Below are 18794 nucleotides of genomic sequence, written 5' to 3' on the forward strand. Positions count from 1 at the left end.
TGGAAAGAGAAGCACACAGCAATCAGTGAAACGCATATGGAACGGATTTTACAAAATCTGTACATCCCCAAGTAGACCCATAGAAGTCCCATTCATTTCCATGGGCCTATTCCACATAGGACTAGCATTGGATACTACCCCAAGTCCTATGTGGAACAGTTGAAAGAGCTGGGTAGGTTTAGCCTGGAGAAGAGGAGCTTCAGGGGAGAGATGATAGTGGTCTTCAAATATCTGAAAGGCTGTCATAGAGAATCATAGAATCATAGACTAGTAGGGTTGGAAGGGGCCTAGAAGACCCTCGAGTCCAACCCCCTGCTCAGTGCAGGAATCCAAGTCAGAACATCCCTGGCAGATGGCTGTCCAGCCTCGTCTTGAACGCCTCCAGTGTGGGAGAGCCCACCGCCTCCCTAGGGAATGGGTTCCATTGTCGTCTTGCTCCAACAGTCAGGAAGTTTTTCCTGTGTTCAGCCGGAATCTGGCTTCCTGTCACTTAAGCCCATGATTCCGTGTCTTGCACTCTGGGATGATCGAGAAGAGATCCCGGCCTTCCTTTCTGGGACAACCTTTCAAGGACTTGAAGAGCACCATCTTCTCTCCCCTCGGTCTTCTCTTCTCAAGGCTAAAGAGGCCCAGTTCCTTCAGTCCCTCCTCATAGGGCTGTGTCTCCAGTCCCCTGATCATCTTTGTTGCCCTGTCTGAACTCTGAACCCTCTCCAGAAGATCGAGCAGACCTAGACTCTGTGGCAACCAAGGGCAGGACTAGAACCAACAGATGGAAATGGCAGAGAAACAGATTTTGGCCAAACGTTAGGGGACACTGACGGTGGAACAGACTCCCTCAGGCCGTAGGGCTGCCTCAGGAGTGCTCCTGTGATGTCTTCCAGGGGCGCCTGTGGGTCAGTTCTGGTGTTTGAGCCTTGGCAGCCCCTGTAGAATTGGGAGCAGCAACCCTTGGAGGAGCCTCTGCTATCTTCTTGCTTCTGTGTGTGCTGAATTAAAGAGCAGTGGCGCCGGAGGCCTGCTGATCCTACAGTCATTCCTGCTACGGATACAACAGCTCCCCCTGAGTTGTCCTTCCTCCTCCCTGCTGTCGCTCTTGTCTTCCCTCTTTGGGCTCGATCCACACTGCCCCCCCCCCCGAGGCTGAGGGCAGGGGGAGCGGTGACTGCCGCTCCTTCCTGGCCCCCCACTGCTCACTTGCTTCATGGGAACGAGTGAGCAGATGCCCATGCTGCACGGGGAAGGCACAGCGGCGGTGGCAGCAGAGGGCCCTGAGCCCCCTACTGGGTCATGACCCCCAGCAGCTGCCCCTTTGCACTGATCCCTGGCACCAGCCCTGCTCTGTCTGTGCTGAAAACACACCCCGGAGAGATGACCCGCAGCCCACACCACACGGTGGGGCGAGAAGTGCGTGATGCAGCACGGCTGACTGCCCCCCCATTCAGTGCAGATGCAGGGGGAAACTGCTCCTCTTCCCAGAGGGTCACTGCAGCTCTGCCACTGGTGCAACGAGGGGTTAGTGATGAAAGGTGGTGCAGCTGATTAGAACGGCATTAGCTCAGAAGAGCGGTAATTGCCAATCAGAAGTGCCGTCGCGTTTGAGATTGGAGGGGTGGGTAAAAGCTATATGCGACTCCATGTATACAGCACAGAAATGTTTTGGTCCAAGGCAGAGGTGGCCTTTGCTGCCGTCTTCCCACCTCACCCCCAAATTGCAAAAGAAAGAAAAAAGCCCACTTCCATCGCATTTCGGATTTGAGCAGTTCATCCCATTCTCCCTGCTTCTTCTGAAAGCAATCCTTTCTGTTGATCCCCGGCTCTGGATGCGTTCAACCCACGGAATGATTTTATGATTGCAGCAGTTTGAAAACTGAGAGGAGATGGTGGGGAGGATGTGGCGGTGGGGTGGGGGAGTTGTTAATGGGTTTTTAAAGGCTTTGGAGGGAGAGTTCAACACCCACTAAAAGGAGCAATAAAACCCGCTCGACGCGGCGCTGCAGCACGCCACGCTCCGATTCCACCGGCGTTGCTCCCCTCCCCATTCCTCCCCAAGCTTCCCATCTCCACGTTAGTCTGGCGGATTAATTGGCCATGCTCAGAGATGCCTGGATCAACCAAACATATTTAAATCAGGCACACTGGCTGCTTTGCATCCCATGGAGCTGGGAGCAGCCACTGAAGAAACGCCAGCTGTTGAAGTCGCAAGACCTCGCACAGAGACGAGCCGGGAAGGGAGGTGGCATTGTTCCTGTGGAAAGCCAGAACCGGCGATGGCTCATGGGCCTGCCCAGCCATTGGCTGAGCCATCATGATGTCACGGAATGCACTCATGTGCATTCGTTATGCCCTTAGAGGGAGAGAACGCCAGCAACAGGGTGTTGAGAAATGACAGCTTCATGCAGGGAAATGACTTGGAATGCTTTACATCTGGGGTATTGAACCTCAGGCCCATAGGCATTCGGGGAGGGGGGGATAGCATGTGCAACTGCACACACTCCTAGGGGCAAAGCTAGGAGTGAGCTTGGGTAATTAGAGCCTGGGCAGATCTGGTAGATCAGAATATGGGGTCAGCGAGGGGCAAGGGATGAGAACATGAGAAAATAAGAACACAAGAAGAGCCATGCTGGATCAGATCGAGGTCCATCTACTCCAGCATTCTGTTCACACAGTGACAAACAAGATGCCCCAATGGGAAACCCACAAGTAGACAGGAGTGCAACAGCACCCTCCCACCCATGTTCCCTAGCAACTGGTGTACATGGGCTTAGTGCCTCTGGTTCTGGAGGTAGCACAGAGCCATCAGGACCAGTAGCCGCTGGTAGCCTCCTCCTGCAGTCCCCTTTTATAGCCACCCAAGTTGGTGGCCATCACTACATCTTGTAGAAGTGAATTCCATCGTTTCACTATGCACTGTGTGAAGAAGTCCTTTCTGTCCTGAATCTCCCACCAGTCAGCTTTATGGGATGACCCCATTGGGTTCTAGCATTATGAGAGATGGAGGAAAATGTCTCCCTATCCACTTTCTCCACACCATGCATATACACACCTAGATTAAAATGTTTGGTTTATTGAGTAAAATATCTGGCACTGAACCAGGGGCAAACATACTTCTCCCTTAATAAAAACAACGTGCGACTTGATGGGTTGGTGACCAACCAAAAAGGGTTTGGGACAGCAGGTGATGAGGTTACAGAACATGGATGCTTGAGGTATGGTGGCTGAAGGGAATGCTTGCCATGTTTGTCTTCTAGCCACATCTGTTAGAGTGCATGTTTAGCCAAGTATCATGTGACACAGCTTAGGGTCATGCATGCATGCATCAGAAGCTCTGTCTTTGTTCAAGGCTAAGAGGATGATGCAGATGGCTGTGTTAATGCTTCACTTTAGGACTGTCACAGAGCTCCACATGGGACTTGAACTTAGCCGCTGTCCGTGTGTGTAGATCCCCTTCTCTGTTCCTACTGTGGCTTTTCTCCCCGCCTCTCCCCGTTCGTCCTCCACCTTGCAATAACACAATTACTTCCACTTCTGGGGAGCTGTCAGTGTTGGTAAACTCCAGCTGCTAAACTGCATTACACTGATCTCTCCTTAAAACCTTCTGCAGTTTATTAATAGTTTATTGATCCCAAAGCCCCGTCGCCAGTGAAAAAGAAGCGCTGTTCCAGCCCTCTCCACCATCAGCCCCGGTTATCTGAATACTGACTACTAACCAGACAGCCGATCGATGGTACTCAATTCCCAGAGAAAAAATGTTCTCCTGCCTACTTAATCCACTTAAAGGGGAGGCGGCTCTGCAGGGAAGTTAGATTACATGGGAGAAAATAGTGTCAAATGAAGTCTGGTGAATTTGTGATTCTAGTCATCAATGGAAACCCCACCAAAAAGTGGCAGAGTGCTGTTCTTTGGGGTACAGCTCCAGGAACACCCTGTATCTCCTTAAAAATGTAAGTAGAGCCTAACAGATAAGACCAAAGATCTTTCTGGATCAGCATCCACAGGCTGGCCCTCTCCTCTCCTCTCCTCTCCTCTCCTCTCCTCTCCTCTCCTCTCCTCTCCTCTCCTCTCCTCTCCTCTCCTCTCCTCTCCTCTCCTCTCCTCTCCTCTCCTCTCCTCTCCTCCCTCCCTCCCTCTCTTTCTTTCTTTCTTTCTTTCTTTCTTTCTTTCTTTCTTTCTTTCTTTCTTTCTTGTAACTACCACAACAAAGTGTGAGCAGTCCTGAAATGTATATTATGGCAGGGTGGGGAAGAACAGCCCTGCTGGATTAGACAAAATGTCCATCTTGTCTTGTATCAATGTTGGCCAACCAGATGCTTCTGGGAAACTCACATGGGCAGCTTTTGATATGGCTTTCCCTGTTGTCGTTCCCCAGCAAATGTACCATCTACATTCAGATGGCAGAACGTAACAATAGAAAATCCATGCTGAATCAGACCAAGGTCCTTCCTAGCTAGTCCCACATCCTATTTCCATAGTGGCCAACCAGATGTCCCAGATGTCACAAGCAGGAGAGAAATGCAACAGCACCCTCCCAAGCATGTTCCACTCCAGGTTAAGATCTACTGCACTGGAGGGAATATATAGCCATCATGACTAGTAGCCTTATCCTCCATGAATGTGTCATTTTAAAGTCCAAGTTGGTGCCCATCACTACCTCATATGTCGGCAAATTCCAAAGTTTAACAGTGCACTGTGAAGAAGGACTTCCTTTTATCTGTCCTGAATTTCCATCATTCAGCTTAATTGGATGACTCCAGGTTGTAGCATCCACCCCATGGATAGCTTTATACACCTCTATCATGTGTCTCCTTATTCACCTTCTTCCTATGCCAGGAATGGATGAACAAGCAATGTTTGACTTCCCTGAGGTGCTCTGAACATCACCTCCCTGTTTGTCCCTCCTTGATTTGCACCTCCCCCAATTTGCACAGATTTCCCATATACACTAAAGAGTGGGTGATTTAAAAATGTGCACAGTTGAAATTCAAGCAAAACGTGTGCAAACGCATGTTTGAGAATTTGTGAACATTTTTGGCAGGGGCATTGTCCTGCTCACACTCATGTTTGGGGCTGCGACCAGGGCATGCTCACATGTTTTGCGCTCAGAAATGAAATTCTCATACATCCCTATTCTAAGCTAAGCAATCCCAGATGCTGTAACCTTTCCTCATTGGGGAGTTGCTGCAGCCCCTTTTGTTTGTGCTTTTCTACACCTTTTCAAAGTCTACAATATCCTTTCTGAGGTGTGCCAACCAGAGCTCTACACAGTAATCCAAGTTTGGTTGCAATATAGATTTGTATAAAGGCATTATCATGTATAATAGCAGCAACTGTAATTTCAATTCCTTTCCTAATGATCCCCAGCATGGAATTGGTCTTTTTCACAGTAGATGCTCACTGGGTCAACATTTTCACTGAGCTGTGTCCACACACAGCCCAGAGTTCCCTTTCCCAATCAGTCAGTGCCTGCCCAGGCACCATCAGCATATATGTGAAGTTACCCCACCTCCCATGTGCATCACTTAACACTTGCTTACACTGAACCACATCTTCCATTGTAATGCCATTTCCCCAGTTTGGAGACATCCTTTTGGAACTCTTCATAATCCCTTTTTGTTTCAACCACACTAAATGATTTGGCGTCTTCAGCAAATGTGTCCATCTCACTGCTCGCACCTCATTCGAGATGATTTATGAACAAGTTAAATAACGCCAGTCGCAGTACAGATCCTTCGGGGACGCCACCATTTACACCCCTACATTGCAAGAACTGACCATTTACTGGGATAGGTGGACATGCAATGTTTCAGTACACTGAGGTTCTCTGAATTCTTCCTTGAAGCTTTTCCCCTTTGCCTTATTTGCATTCCTAAATGTGAATGTGAATTGGGAAAAATGCACATTCTTTGTTTGCTTGTTTTCAAATATGCATTTTTCCTAACCAAAAATGTGAATTTCCCCCCACAGGCTAAAGCATGAAAATGTGGACGGGGGGCGGGGCAGGGATTTGCACAAGTCTGTTCTTGCACAAGTGCACATATATGCAAGTGAACACTTGCAAAGGCACATTTGGGAAATTGGAAAAACTTCCCAAGAGTTGTGTTCCTGCTTGCATTCACATTCAAGGGTTGTGAGCAGGACATGTTCACATGATTTTCAAAGAGGGACAACATTCTCATACAGCCCTAACCATTTACTCCTATTCTCTGCATTCTGTTCTTCAGTTATCCAGTGATAAGAGGACCTCTCTTCTTATCCCAAGACTGCTAAATTTGTTCAGGAATCTGTGGTGAGGGGATTTGTCAAAAGCATTTCAAAAGTCCAAGTGAATGAGGTCTACTGGATCACCCCTATCCACGTGCTTGTTGATGTTCTCAAAGCAAGTTAGGTTAGAAAGACAGGACTTACCTTTGCTAAAGCTGTCCTGATTCCCCTTCAGCAAGACTTGTCCTTCTATATGCTTGGTCATTTACTCATTTTATCTGTAGTAATGCTTCCCACACATTTACCAGGAACAGACATTAAGCTATCCAGCCTGCAATTTCCTGGATTCCTTCCTTGGCAATTGTCTACTTACATATGTGATTAATTTGATAGGACTGTGGTCATTATTACCAATCAGTTCAACAGCATTTATATCTTGAATCAGATCCTGGGCATCAGCTCTTCTGTCCTTCAGACAGATAGTGAAACATGTGACACTGTGTGCAATACACTGCATAGCCCCCAAAGACGTGCTGGCTTTCTACCTTCTAGATGTTTTTCTTTATTGCGTTTGTTTACTCCAAGTAAGAAGGAAGTGTTGACTGCTGTAGCCTCCTTACCCTGTTGCTAACTCATAGATGTGCTTAACTTACCTGTCTGCTTAAGTTCCTGTTACCTTGATGCTTTGTCCCTGAGGTCGAGATGCTTTCCTGGGGGCTCCCCCTTGTGTTTATAGGCCACCTCTGAGCATGCAAGTTCTGTTTGACTTTACTGACTAAGAGCTGTTGGCAGACATAACCATCATAAATATTTTTGATCCTCTTTTAAGGCCAACTAAGGCAATTGTTTTGTGTTCCCAGCTACTCCTGACAATCCATAGGGGGCGGTATAATGTTCCATGTCAAGGTCCTAGTCCTCACTTTTCAAGACTGTCTCCTCTCCACCCCAGACTGAATCTCTTCCCTCCTCTTCTTTCTTCCCAGCTAGTCCTGACCATCCATTTGAGATGGTATAAGCCTTGGTGTAAAGGTTCTAGTCCTCACCTTTCAAGATCACCTCCTCTCCAACCCAGAATGAATCTCTTCCCTCTTCATCCTTCCAACTTCATTCTACTTTTTTGGCAGGTGCTTCATCTCCTTTACTGGCTCTGAATCCATTCCAAGGTGCTTTTTGAGCAGAGAAAATAATTCATATCCTGTCTTTTGGGGGTCACTTCTTGTGAGGCAGCCGTTGGCCTGGGTGTAATTGGAGTTCTCCATTTGCCCTCCCCAAACTTCAGCTCTCTGGGATGCCGGTTTCCTTTGATTAACTCACACAACTTCAAGCCCCACCAAGCAGGTTCCATCAATCTGTCCTTTTCTGCCAAGGAGCCTTCGTCATCGCTCTCTGCCGAGACTCATTTTTAGTTCCCGTTCCAAATTGGACTCCACGATATGGTAGGGACACTTTGATTTTTTGTTGCTTTCCCGCCCCCGGTGGCCTTATCCATTCACTCTCCCTTCCCCTGTTCTTAAACCTGTTTTTAATTTAAAGTTATGTCACTCGATGAATTTAATACCAGAGCAGAGAAATGTCAGGACCAAGCACAAGGTGAGGAGAGATCAATGCATCCCTCAGCTTAACCCTCACTGCCAACTTCCACAGAGACTTCTCTCTCAACCAAGAGTTTGGCTTATTTTTTTCCCTCTCTCTCCCTCTCGTCTGCTTCCATTCCTATACCTCCAATAGTTCCCATCTTAAAGAAATGTTACTTGGTGAAATCATGGTTGGAAGTGAAGGAATCTACCAATGTTTCCAACATTGCCAACATTGAAAAATCAATGTTTTTCCAGTATGTGTCACTGTTGCATGTGTTCAAACTGCATCTATTAGAGGCTGTAGTTTAGTGGCATAGCCCCTGCTTTGAATATGGAAGGTCCCAGGTTCGATCCCCAGCAGCATCCCCAGGTAGGGCAGGAAAAACTCCTGCCTGAAACCCTGGAGAGCTGTTGATGCTCAGTGTCAACCATGCTGTCTAATGCTCCATTGCACAAAGGGACACTGTGTGAAGATCTGTGAAACAAAGGAACAGAGCATTTTTATAGTTTGCAGCCAGACTACCAAAGATCTCTTTTTTCCAGGTTTGGTCTCTAAAACCTGAATTCTGGGTTGCATAGAAACTGTTTCTATTTTTCTCTCAGTTGTTTATGGCATCAGATAATTGGCTTAATATGATAGCAACATAGAGACCATAACAGTGGGAAGATGTCTCTTGTCATATGTTCCTAAGACCTTTTGTAACCAAATTAACTGGAAATTCCCACTGTTTTCTCACAGCATTGTCTCCCCCACCCCCACTTTTTTTTTTTTTTTGTATTTCTAGGCTCCCTGAAGTCCGGATCTCAGACAATGGCCCGTACGAGTGCCATGTGGGAATCTATGACAGAGCAACCCGTGAAAAGGTGGTGTTAGCTTCTGGAAACATCTTTCTCAATGTGATGTGTAAGTGTACACTGAAAGGCTGCACTCTGACATAGGGGTAGGCAACCTTTTTGGGCTGTGGGCACATTTGCCGATTTGAGAATCTGTCCTGGGCACCACCACAAAATGGCTGCTATGGGAGGCATGGCAAGTCATCAGCTCGAAAGACTGAATACGAGTAGGGATGTCAGCGAAATCTACAATGCATTCAGATGAATTTAGATTTCCCTGAATCTGACCAGCGGGTACTGAAATGGACCAGCTTTCTCTGAGTCAAGTGCATCCATAAACTTGAGGACCGTTTTTTTGCTTTGGGGAAAGTTTTGCACAAATGTTCACTTGTGTGAATGTGCATTAACTAATGCATATTTGTGCATGTGTGCATTAGTGCTGATGAAAATTAGTGCAAGCAGAACAAAATTCATCAGCGCTAATGCAAAGTAGCGCTAATGCAAATTACTGCAAGCAGAACAAAATTCATCAGCGCTAATGCAAAGTAGCGCTAATGCAAATTACTGCAAGTAGAATGGCATTCTGGTAATAAAAAAAAAAATCTGATTCAGTCAAATGAGCCAGCGATTGAACAAAAGATGCTTGACAATCCATGAAACAAGGATGGAATGGATTTAACAAAATCTGTACATCACTAAGTACAACTCAAAGGTGGGATCTGAGCCCCAACACACTGAACAACCCCTTTGAACCCACAGGTCTCAGCACCAACTGAAACCCATTTCACAGCAATCCCAGCTGCCTGTAAGAAAATGTGTGTGTGTGAAGTGGGAGGTGTAGGGCACCTTGGCAGGTATCAAAAGGGCGACCAGGCACACATTGGTGTCCATGGGCACCACATCGTCTACCCCTGCTCTGACCACTATACCACGCCAGTGGAGGCTAGTGGCTCCTATGTCAATGGGGCAGTGAATCCACTCTGGGTTTCACCCAGAACTCTCAAGGAGTTATCACAAGTGCTGGACCCTATCACCCAAATGGGGTCAGCACCTTGGATAGCTCCTTTAGAGTTCTGGCTGGTTTTGACTGAAATCTAGAGTGGATTCACCGCTCCACTGCCACGGGAGCCACCAGCCTCCACTCCACCATACCCTCTCCCAATGAGTAACTTGCCATGTATGTGTGTCAGCACGTGTCCGTAAGCAGTTGTCTGTATTGTTCTGCCAAGAGGTGGTGGAGGAGTTCCCACGCCACTTCCTCCCTCGATGTCTGAACAGGTGGGAAATTGTGGCTGGATTTTCCCAGCCACTATGATGAAATGTAGTGAGTGGCTGGCCAGCTTCTCAAGTGGTTACAAACCCCGTGGCAAGCCACTTGGTAATGGGTTGTTTGCATATGGAGCCAAGGCCACAAAATAAAACACAATGCTTTTGGACTGCAACTCCCACTAGTCCAACCATTAAGCATGTTGAATGGGGCTGATGGGAGTTGTAGTCCAAAACATCTGGGGGACCATGTTGGGGAAGGCTGGGTGCCCTGCCCACTCTGGAGGACTCCCCTTTAAAGGATGACTTAGGGCTCCTGTGATGAAGACCTTGAGACAGAGGATCAGGGGGATCTTGGGCCCCTGGGAAAGACAGCCATCATACGTTTCCCTGAAGACACACTTAGCCCCTGTTAGACCTGGGGGCAGATGCAGAGGAGGCCGCCTTGCCCCAGGGAGCTGAGGCACTTAAAGTGTTCAGAACTGGCTGGCTACCAGACACAGACCCACCCACCTGAAGAATACAGACTCCTTGTGAGTAAAGGTATACTCATGATCAAGGCTTTACTGATGAGTAGGCCTTTCCTGAAGTGTCACTGATGGCCTGCAGCTGTGCTCTGGGTGGGGCTCTGAAGGCTCAGGCTTAAAAGCCTTTAGGTCCAGGCACAAAGTGGTGGACGGGTATTTGTGTGGTGGGTGGCTGGTTGGCCCCTAGTTGCACACTTTCCTGGTTCTCCCTGTGTTGGAACAACAGAGAAAAGAAAATGGAGAAATCCCAGAAATTGTGTATAGGTTAAAATTAGTCATGAAATTCATATAAATTTATAGTATTTTTATTTTAGAAGTGTTTTGGATGTTTTTATATGTTCTGGAGTAACATGAAGTAGCTAAGATGATATATGCATATATTTTTATGGTAGCCCCTGAAGAAGGAAAGCAGTGTTTTGGAAATGTGTCAGGCCAATATAAAAGAATCATACCAAACCTTTTTCTACAGTCAGGCATCTGGGATTTCTGCATGTTCTTTTCCCTATTGCTTTTTGTTGCACATGTGCCTCCCCCCCTCTTTTTATTCTCCCTGTGCTTGGACTTTGCACTGCCTGTTGACCTGGCCTTTGCTTCCCTGTGGACTTCTCTGGGTTTGGGCGTGGAGCCGCCTATGGGCCTTGCCTTTGGGACTAAGCCTGTTCCATCCTTGGAGCCCTGTCCACATGCCCCTGTGAGGAGGATGCTGGCCTGCAGGATCAGCATCCTTGCTAATGGCACCAGCACACTGTGCCACTGGCCCAAATGTCTATTCAGAATATAAATACCAGAGTAGTGGAAGCACAAGCAGGATTATAAACACCAGCTGTCCCTCACCCTCGCAATCCAGACGTGAGACGAGAGGGAGGCAGCTGGATGGCGACTGCGTCAGTGGGCTCTGCCTGTCATAGCCAAGAGGCCAGGCCTCCATCTTTGTTGTTTTTGTAGAGAGAGTGCCATGTCAGGGCCAGCCGTGCCAAGGAGCAGCACGGAACAGATGTTGCGATTTATATTTACTGAGCTGCTTCCTTTGCTGTGGAGGAACCTGGAGTTGACAAATGAGCTTCCCTGCTGGTGGGGGGGGGGAGGAAGGGGGCTGCTTCAGCACCAGCTGCTACCGTGTTTCGTGCAGTTGGCGGCATCCTGGCATTTTCACGGGGCCTGAGCAGTGCAGCAGGCTCGCCTCCCTCGCTGGCTCAGGAGCGGCTGGGATATGTGGGTGGCTGCCCTGTGTGGTGACCCACTGAATGGCAGGTGGCAGCGTCCTCCATAAAGCACCTCCCTGCTCCGGGCTGGCTCCACCCTTCCAGCACTGGATCCTCCTGGGCCAGAAGGAGCATGAAAGCACTTCCTGTTCCAGCTGAGCCTTGCTTGAGCAATAATGTCCCTCCGACCTCTGGTCCTGCATCCCGGGTGAGTCTCCTTTCCCGACTTCTGGCTTGGTCCTTGACCCTGCCTTCTGGTTTGCCCTTCCACCCTGCTTGATTCTTCTTCCGACTACTGGCTTGTCCCAGGGACCCCTGCTTTCTGGCTCGTGCACTCTACTGCCTTCAAACCCAGCCTTGGCTCCCTCCCTCCCCTCCCCACCTTACAACCTAAAACTTTGTACACAAGGAGAAATCAAGGACTTCAATCAGGCCAGGAAATTATGAGTTCTGGCCCCTATTACAGGCTCTGTTGCAACAGAGGTGGGGCTATCTGTGGGGTTTTGTGCCTGTCTTGGTGGATTTGTGGCCCTTGTCCCTCGGCCATGATTTGTTATTTATTTATTTATTTATTTATTTATTTATTTATTTATTTATATGACTTATAGACTGCTTGATAGCCTAAGCCATTTGCATTTAAAAACATCTGCCCACTGTAATCTGCCCAGAGTACATTAGTTATTGGACAGATTAGAAATGTAATAAATAAAATAAATATATTAACATTAAAAAAAACTCAACAACAAGGCAATATAAAAACCAATGTCAAAATAATATAAAATAAAAGATGCATTAAAAATGTTACAAGAACAGCAGAATGGAGCAGTGTGATCACAAGTCAAGGAAAGCCGGAGTAAACAGATACATCTCAAAGAGGAGTCTAAAGCTTGCCACAGTTTCTGCCTTTTGGACCACATGTGGGAGAGAGTTCCAGAGGCTGGTTGCCACTACTGAGAAGGCCCTGGTTATGCGCCTTTACCTGACTACACACAACTTTGGTTGTGGAAGACCTATGGGGTCGATTGGGCGTGTATAGGGTTAGATGTGTGGCTAGGTATCCTGAGTTGTTTCAGACTTTGAATGTCGGCCACAAAACCTTGAACGTGGCTCAGTAGCTAAAAGCAGCCAGTGCCATTCTCCGCAATGAGCCTTGTGTGGGGTGAGTAGGTTTGAGGGGATGAGGACTAGCAGATAGATTTCTCCCCCCACCCCTCCATCCAGCCTCATGCCTATGTGGAATACCTACATAGCCCCAAGCTTACAAATCTGAGTTCAGTTTTTATAGAGTGTTTTGTGCTGCGCGGATGACCCTTCACTTTCTCTAGCTCTTTGAGAAAAGCCCTGGAATGCTCTGTGGTCTCCATGGCAACCAGCCGCAGGATTCAACCTCGCTTCTCTTTCCTTCCCCTGTCCCCCAGATCCCCCTTGTTTTCTTCCTTGCCACTGTGGTAATAAACTCAGGTTGGAGTCTTCCAGTTGCTTGTTACTAGCTAGGTAATATTGGTGTCTCTCACAGGTCATTCCTTTCTGGATCCTGTGTCTGAATTTTTGCATTTCCTGTAGGAGCATTTAAGGAATTGGCATCACAGATGATGCCCCCCCCAAGCGAAGACTCTTACAGGCGTGGTCTCCATGCTTCACACCCATTCCTTGGTTTTGGTGGGTTGCAGGGCTGGATCCAGATCATATGAAGCCAAAGAGAATTATGAATTGGAATGTCCTGCCTCTTCCAGGTTAGGGGTGCCCGCTGATGGTGCTGTGGTTGAGGGCCCTGCAAATCCTGGAACCAGCACTAGTGGTTGCCCACTCCATTCCCCTGAGGGGGGACGACCTCACGGCAGGAGGCGGGGGCAACGCTGCCTCTCAGCCCCCTGATCTCCAGTGCCTTCAAGCTGCGTGGACTGCAAATCTCTGTGCTGGTTAGGGACGTCTTCCCCCTAGTGGCTGCAAAGGTTACTGTAGACTTCAACCACACAGACATATTTAAATTAAAGTTCATTAATGCATTTTAAAAACAAAGTAATCCTGTAGTGCAAACCCGCAGGATTCCCTTAGTAAGCATGCCATGTTTCAGGTGTCTAGGTTTCACAGTCTTGGCGCAATGATGCAGATTGACAGACACACACAAACACACATCCTCTTCTATTGCTATATATGATTGCCGATTAATAGTTATTGCTTTAATTTATCTATCACTTTTTCACATGAACAAGTGCCCAGAGCATTTCATGAGCCTGGCAGTATGATAACAAGCATAGATATCTGAACTTCAGATTAGTGATTGGTTCTGGTTAGGAGAGAACTCTCCCACCGTCTTAAAAATCATGCCAGTTTTCCTGCAACATAGAGGAGGGAGGGGCTTGTTTCACCTTTAAACTAATTCATTGCAGCATAAGCTTTCATGGGCCAGAGCATCTTTCATCAGATGCATTCAAAATAATAATTATCAGTGGGGCCAAGAGGCTATGAAATGCAGGCGCTCCAGCCTGTAACATTTCCTGCGTGATGCTCAAACATATACAGAAGCCTGCGTTTTACAAGATTAGGTTATCTCTAATTGCTGCTGTGGTGATGGGTCAGGGTGCTTATCTTGTATACATTTGAGCTTTGCAGATAAATTCCACAAACTGTGCCTGCTGCGATTCATGGTCTTTTGGTCCCAGTGTTTATAGGTTTTTCTTCTATATATACATATGTGTGTGAGCGTTTCCCAACCTGATGCTGTCCAGATGTCTAGGACTTCAACTCCCAGTAGCCTCAGCCACTGTGGCCAATGGTCAAGAATGCTGGGAGTTGTAGTCCCAAGGCACCAGTTTGGGGAAGGCTGGTGTGTGTGTGTGTGTGTGTGTTTACACACACAAACACACTAGCCTTCCCCAAACTGATGTCTTTGGATATATATTATATATATTTTGAGAGACAGGGAAACCTGTAAGAATTCTTGCAGAACTTCATCTTTGTGCATTCTGAGATGAACTAAGGATGTACGGATTTTGTAAGATCAATTCCATCTGCATTCGTAGATTGTCGGGCGCTTTTTGTTCCATCGTCCATTTGTTGTCAGAATCAGGTTTTCCCCACTTTCCTGAATTTGCACAAATTGTACTCATGAATGTGCACACGTCCTCCCCACAATGTACAAATCCCCCCAAAATGTGCATTTTTATGCTTTTGCCTATGGGGGACATGCAGACTTTTGACTGGTGTATTATTATTATTACTGTTGTATTTCTCTTTGACTAAATTTGCCTAAAAATCTGGAAATCTGGTCAGATTCACAGATATCTGGACTCATTTGATTCCTTTGCAGATTTCTCCAACATCCCCTATATGAAGTAACCTGGTCTAACCAATGTGCAAAATGAAGAGTGGAGTGAAACAGATGTTGACAGATTGGTCCATGCCCGCCAGAATGGTGTCAGAACATTTGGGAAGTGTGTTCACCAGTGGAAAATGAGCCATTGACAATAAGTGTGACTGGATTTTTTAAAGAGTTCTCGTTCTGTTTGGCCACTGTGCGCTGCTAGATTCCTGTGAGGTGTGCAGGTCATGCTATAGCGGCACCCAGGGATGGAAAATGAGCATTACAAGGCGGCAGCATTGTTCCATTTCTGCTGCCACAGCTCCGTGGCTAGAATTCCCCACCTTGCCAGCAAGGCTGGGGAGCTGTCCAGCAGGACAAGCAGGAGGTGTGAAGCAAGGTTGCTGAAGCAGCACGGGAGCTGTCCAGCGAAGGCTCACAGCTAGCATGCATGAGCAAGACGTGTACAGAATCCAATGTTGTACCAGCAGCAGACAGGCAGCAAGCAAAGGGTCTTGCAGTTGGCCTGAACCCCGTCCGCTCCCCTGCTTCCTGGGGTATCAGAGGGGCCTTGGTCCAGGGTACACTTTAGTTAGTGGCTCCTTCTCCAAAGGAAGGATCTTAGATGAAGGCCTTAGTGCATCTAGAAGTCAATTTAGCCTTCTGGTTTGGTCTTCAGCTCAGATTCATCACTGCTTCTGGGGTCCTGGAAAATGTGGAAGGTCTGGAGGGTGTGTGTATGTATGTGTTTGAGAGAGAGAGAGACTAGGAATGTACAGATTTTGTTAAATCTGTTCCATCTGTTTTTCATGGATTGTCAGGTGCCTTTTGTCCCATCGTCTACTCGTTGACAGAATCAGATTTTTTGCAAGGGAACTTGCTTCATTTGCAGTTGTGCATTTGTGCACATGCATCAAATGCACGGGATATCAGTCAAGTCAGAGTCCAAAAGGCAACATCACACAGAAGTCCAAAGACCAATAACACAGAAGTCAAAACAGTACACATGACTGGAGCTGAAGAAACACCATTGTTTTCAACAAAATCTAGATGGATAATGCAGGCTTATATAATCAGAGCCTCCTGAGCCCCAGGCAGGGCTCAGCTGCATTACATTACAAGCCTTGATCCTTCTTTGGAGTTGGGTATTTCTTCTTAAAGGAGCCCTACTGATCTGCCTTTTAAGGCGGTAATGCTTTCTGGGACAGGGGTGGGGTGGGGTTGCTCAGTCTCTTTCTCTGAAGATAAACTCCCTTTGTCCTGTGGGAATGGATCTGTGATCCTCTCCCCTGAGGGCCCAGACTCCCCCAGCCCCTGACAGGGTTGGCTCCATGGCAACATCTGTCTTAGGTAATTCTAGCTCCTCAGAGAAGGTGGAGGACCCCTCCAGTGGGGGCATGACACTGGACAGGAAGGATATAAGAGGGCTTCCTCTTCCTTTTCTTTCCAGTTGAGCCTTGCTGGATCAGCAAGGTCTTCCTGAGCTGCGTTCCTTGATCCACTCACTTGCTTTGTTCTGAGTTCCTCTTTGGGTTCTGGCTGTTGACAACATCCCCCAGCACTGCCCTGGCAGCTGTGTCAGTAGCTGCACTGCCCCCTCCTGGCGAGCTACAGTGGTGGTGCCGCAACATGGCTGGCATCAAACAAACCATCAGTTCCCTTCTCTGATATTCTTCTATGGCAGGGCAGAGAGGAAGGCAGTGTTCTTGGATCCCCACCACTCCAGTCCCCCACTCCCCCATTTGCAGTCCAAAGTGGTGCAGTCTAGGACAAAAAGAATGAGAAGCATCTGATTCTGCTGCATATATAGGTCAGGTCAGCACATAGGGTGAGGTATATGGATAAAGAGGAACTGTGGCTAATATTTCAATTCTGAAGACGTGTTAATGGAAGCAGTCATTCCACAAGTCAGGAAGCAGCCTTTTCCTTGGGCCCCCAGGTAGTGTTAGCGTTCACAGCCATTCCCTCTGTGAGATCTCATCCTTCAAGCGTCAAATCTCTCTCTCATCATCTCAATTGCCCTCTGGTTTTAACATGAGGCCAATGACCCTCCTCCCACCCCCCACCCCCAAATCGGATCTTGTAAGCCATGGTGGCAGGAGAAGAATAATTCATTTCCTAATAGAAAAGCCAGGTCTGAATCAAAGGATGTAATTAACTGTGAAGCTCCTGGGAGAGACTTTTCCATCTCAAAATGTCCTCATAAATAGAGCTGACCCACCCAAAGGGGTTACTGAACTCCTGTAGTGAAGACCTCGTTGTGTCCTTCCGGAGCACTCCCCTGTTTGGGCTTCAGAAGAAGCAGGAAAGAAGCAGAGTGGGGGAGGAGGAGGTGGGGGGGGGACTGGGCCTTGCTGGTGGAGCTGGTACCAAAATTTTACCTAAAGCTAAATCAGAAACTATTTGGAGGTGCCTCCTAGCTTTCAATGTCTCATGAAAATTATGCATGTGTGAGTATCTGTGTGCATGAGGAAGGATGGGATAGGAAGGTGGTGTGAGCCAACCTGAAGTGAGGTAGGAACCGAAGGCCATGGGACAAACCAGTAGTCAGGACCAAAGGAGAAGCCAGGAGGCAAGATCCATGAGTGATCCAGGTGTGGGGATGTTGGAGGAATCTGTCCAGGAGGTCAAGCCCCCTGCCGACCTTTTGGTGGCTCAGCCCCTCGAACTCCAGCATGATCTGGCCGATTCGACCTGCACTGAGTCGGGCCAGCTTGTGAACATCTGCCACTGCCATCATCATTGCTGGACACTCTGGATAACTCTCTTGCTTAAGAGAGTTGTGCAGAGAGGCCAGCACCCAGTGGGCAAGAGCGGCAGTGGCAATGACAGTGGGGGGCAATCCAGCACCAGATGTTCAGGGGAAAAGCCTCCATTCTCCCTGCCAGTGCCCCAGCCGGGATAAAGGAGGCTTGAACACATGTCCAATACTGTGTACTGTGTCCGGTTCTGGGCACTGCACTTTCAGAAGGATGCAGACAAACTGGAGAGGTTCAGAGGAGGGCAACAAAGATGATCAGGGGACTGGAAACAAAGCCCTATGAAGAGAGATGGAAAGAACTGGGCATGATGAGCCTTGAGAAGAGAAGACTGAGGGGAGATAGGATAGCGCTCTTCAAGTCCTTGAAAGGTTGTCCCAGAGAGGAAGGCCACGATCTCTTCTCGATCATCCCAGAGTGCAGGACATGGAATCATGGGCTCAAGTGACAGGAAGCCAGATTCCGGCTGAACAGCAGGAAAAACTTCCTGACTGTAGGGATGTACGAAAGTTCCGCCACGGATCTCGGGGAGGCCGAATGCCAGTGCATTCGGCCCCCCGAAATCGGTGGCGGAATGGCCTGCCCCCCTGCGCCCCCCCCGGGACGGGACTTACCTGGGGTGGATCTTCCTGGTGGCAGCGGTGCGGCAGCGGCAGCCGGTCTTCCAACTAGCTGCCGCCGCCGCCATTTCCAAGTTTTTAAAAAAACGTGATAGGCTACGTAAACATTTACGTAGCCTATCATGGCTGATTAAAAAAAAAATGTGCGTACACAAATGGCAGCGCCCATGGGCACCTCCATTTGCGTTCCTTATTTTGGCACGTCTAGTCAATGTAAACATTTACATAGACTACGGTGAAAATAAGGGGAACGCAAATAGCGTAGCGTCTATGCTATTTGCGTTCCCCTTATTTTTGCCATAGTCTACGGAAATGTTTACGTAGACTAGATGTGCCAAAATAAGGAATGCAAATGGCACTGCCCATGGGTGCCGCCATTTGCGTACGCGAGTGGTTTTTTTTTTTTAATCAGCCGTGATAGGCTACGTAAACATTTACGTAGCCTATCACGGCTGACTGCAGGGACGCAAACGGCGGCGGCTATGGCCACCGTCATTTGCGGTCTGC

The 18794-nt window shown here is 48.0% G+C and overlaps 1 protein-coding gene across 1 annotated transcript in view; it reads left to right on the plus strand.

The window, feature by feature from the left end:
* IGSF21 (immunoglobin superfamily member 21) overlaps positions 1-18794 on the plus strand; it is a 144001-nt gene that overhangs the window by 77229 nt on the left and 47978 nt on the right. Inside the window, exon 3 of the mRNA XM_084822353.1 lies at positions 8564-8682. Within this exon, the coding sequence (XP_084678479.1) occupies positions 8564-8682 (119 nt within the window). The remainder of the gene's footprint in view (positions 1-8563; positions 8683-18794) is intronic.

The sequence above is a fragment of the Heloderma suspectum genome, chromosome 15 (assembly GCF_057233095.1).
Source record: "Heloderma suspectum isolate Gila_16-S chromosome 15, 16-S_ref, whole genome shotgun sequence".
NCBI classification, from domain to species: Eukaryota; Metazoa; Chordata; class Lepidosauria; order Squamata; family Helodermatidae; genus Heloderma; species Heloderma suspectum.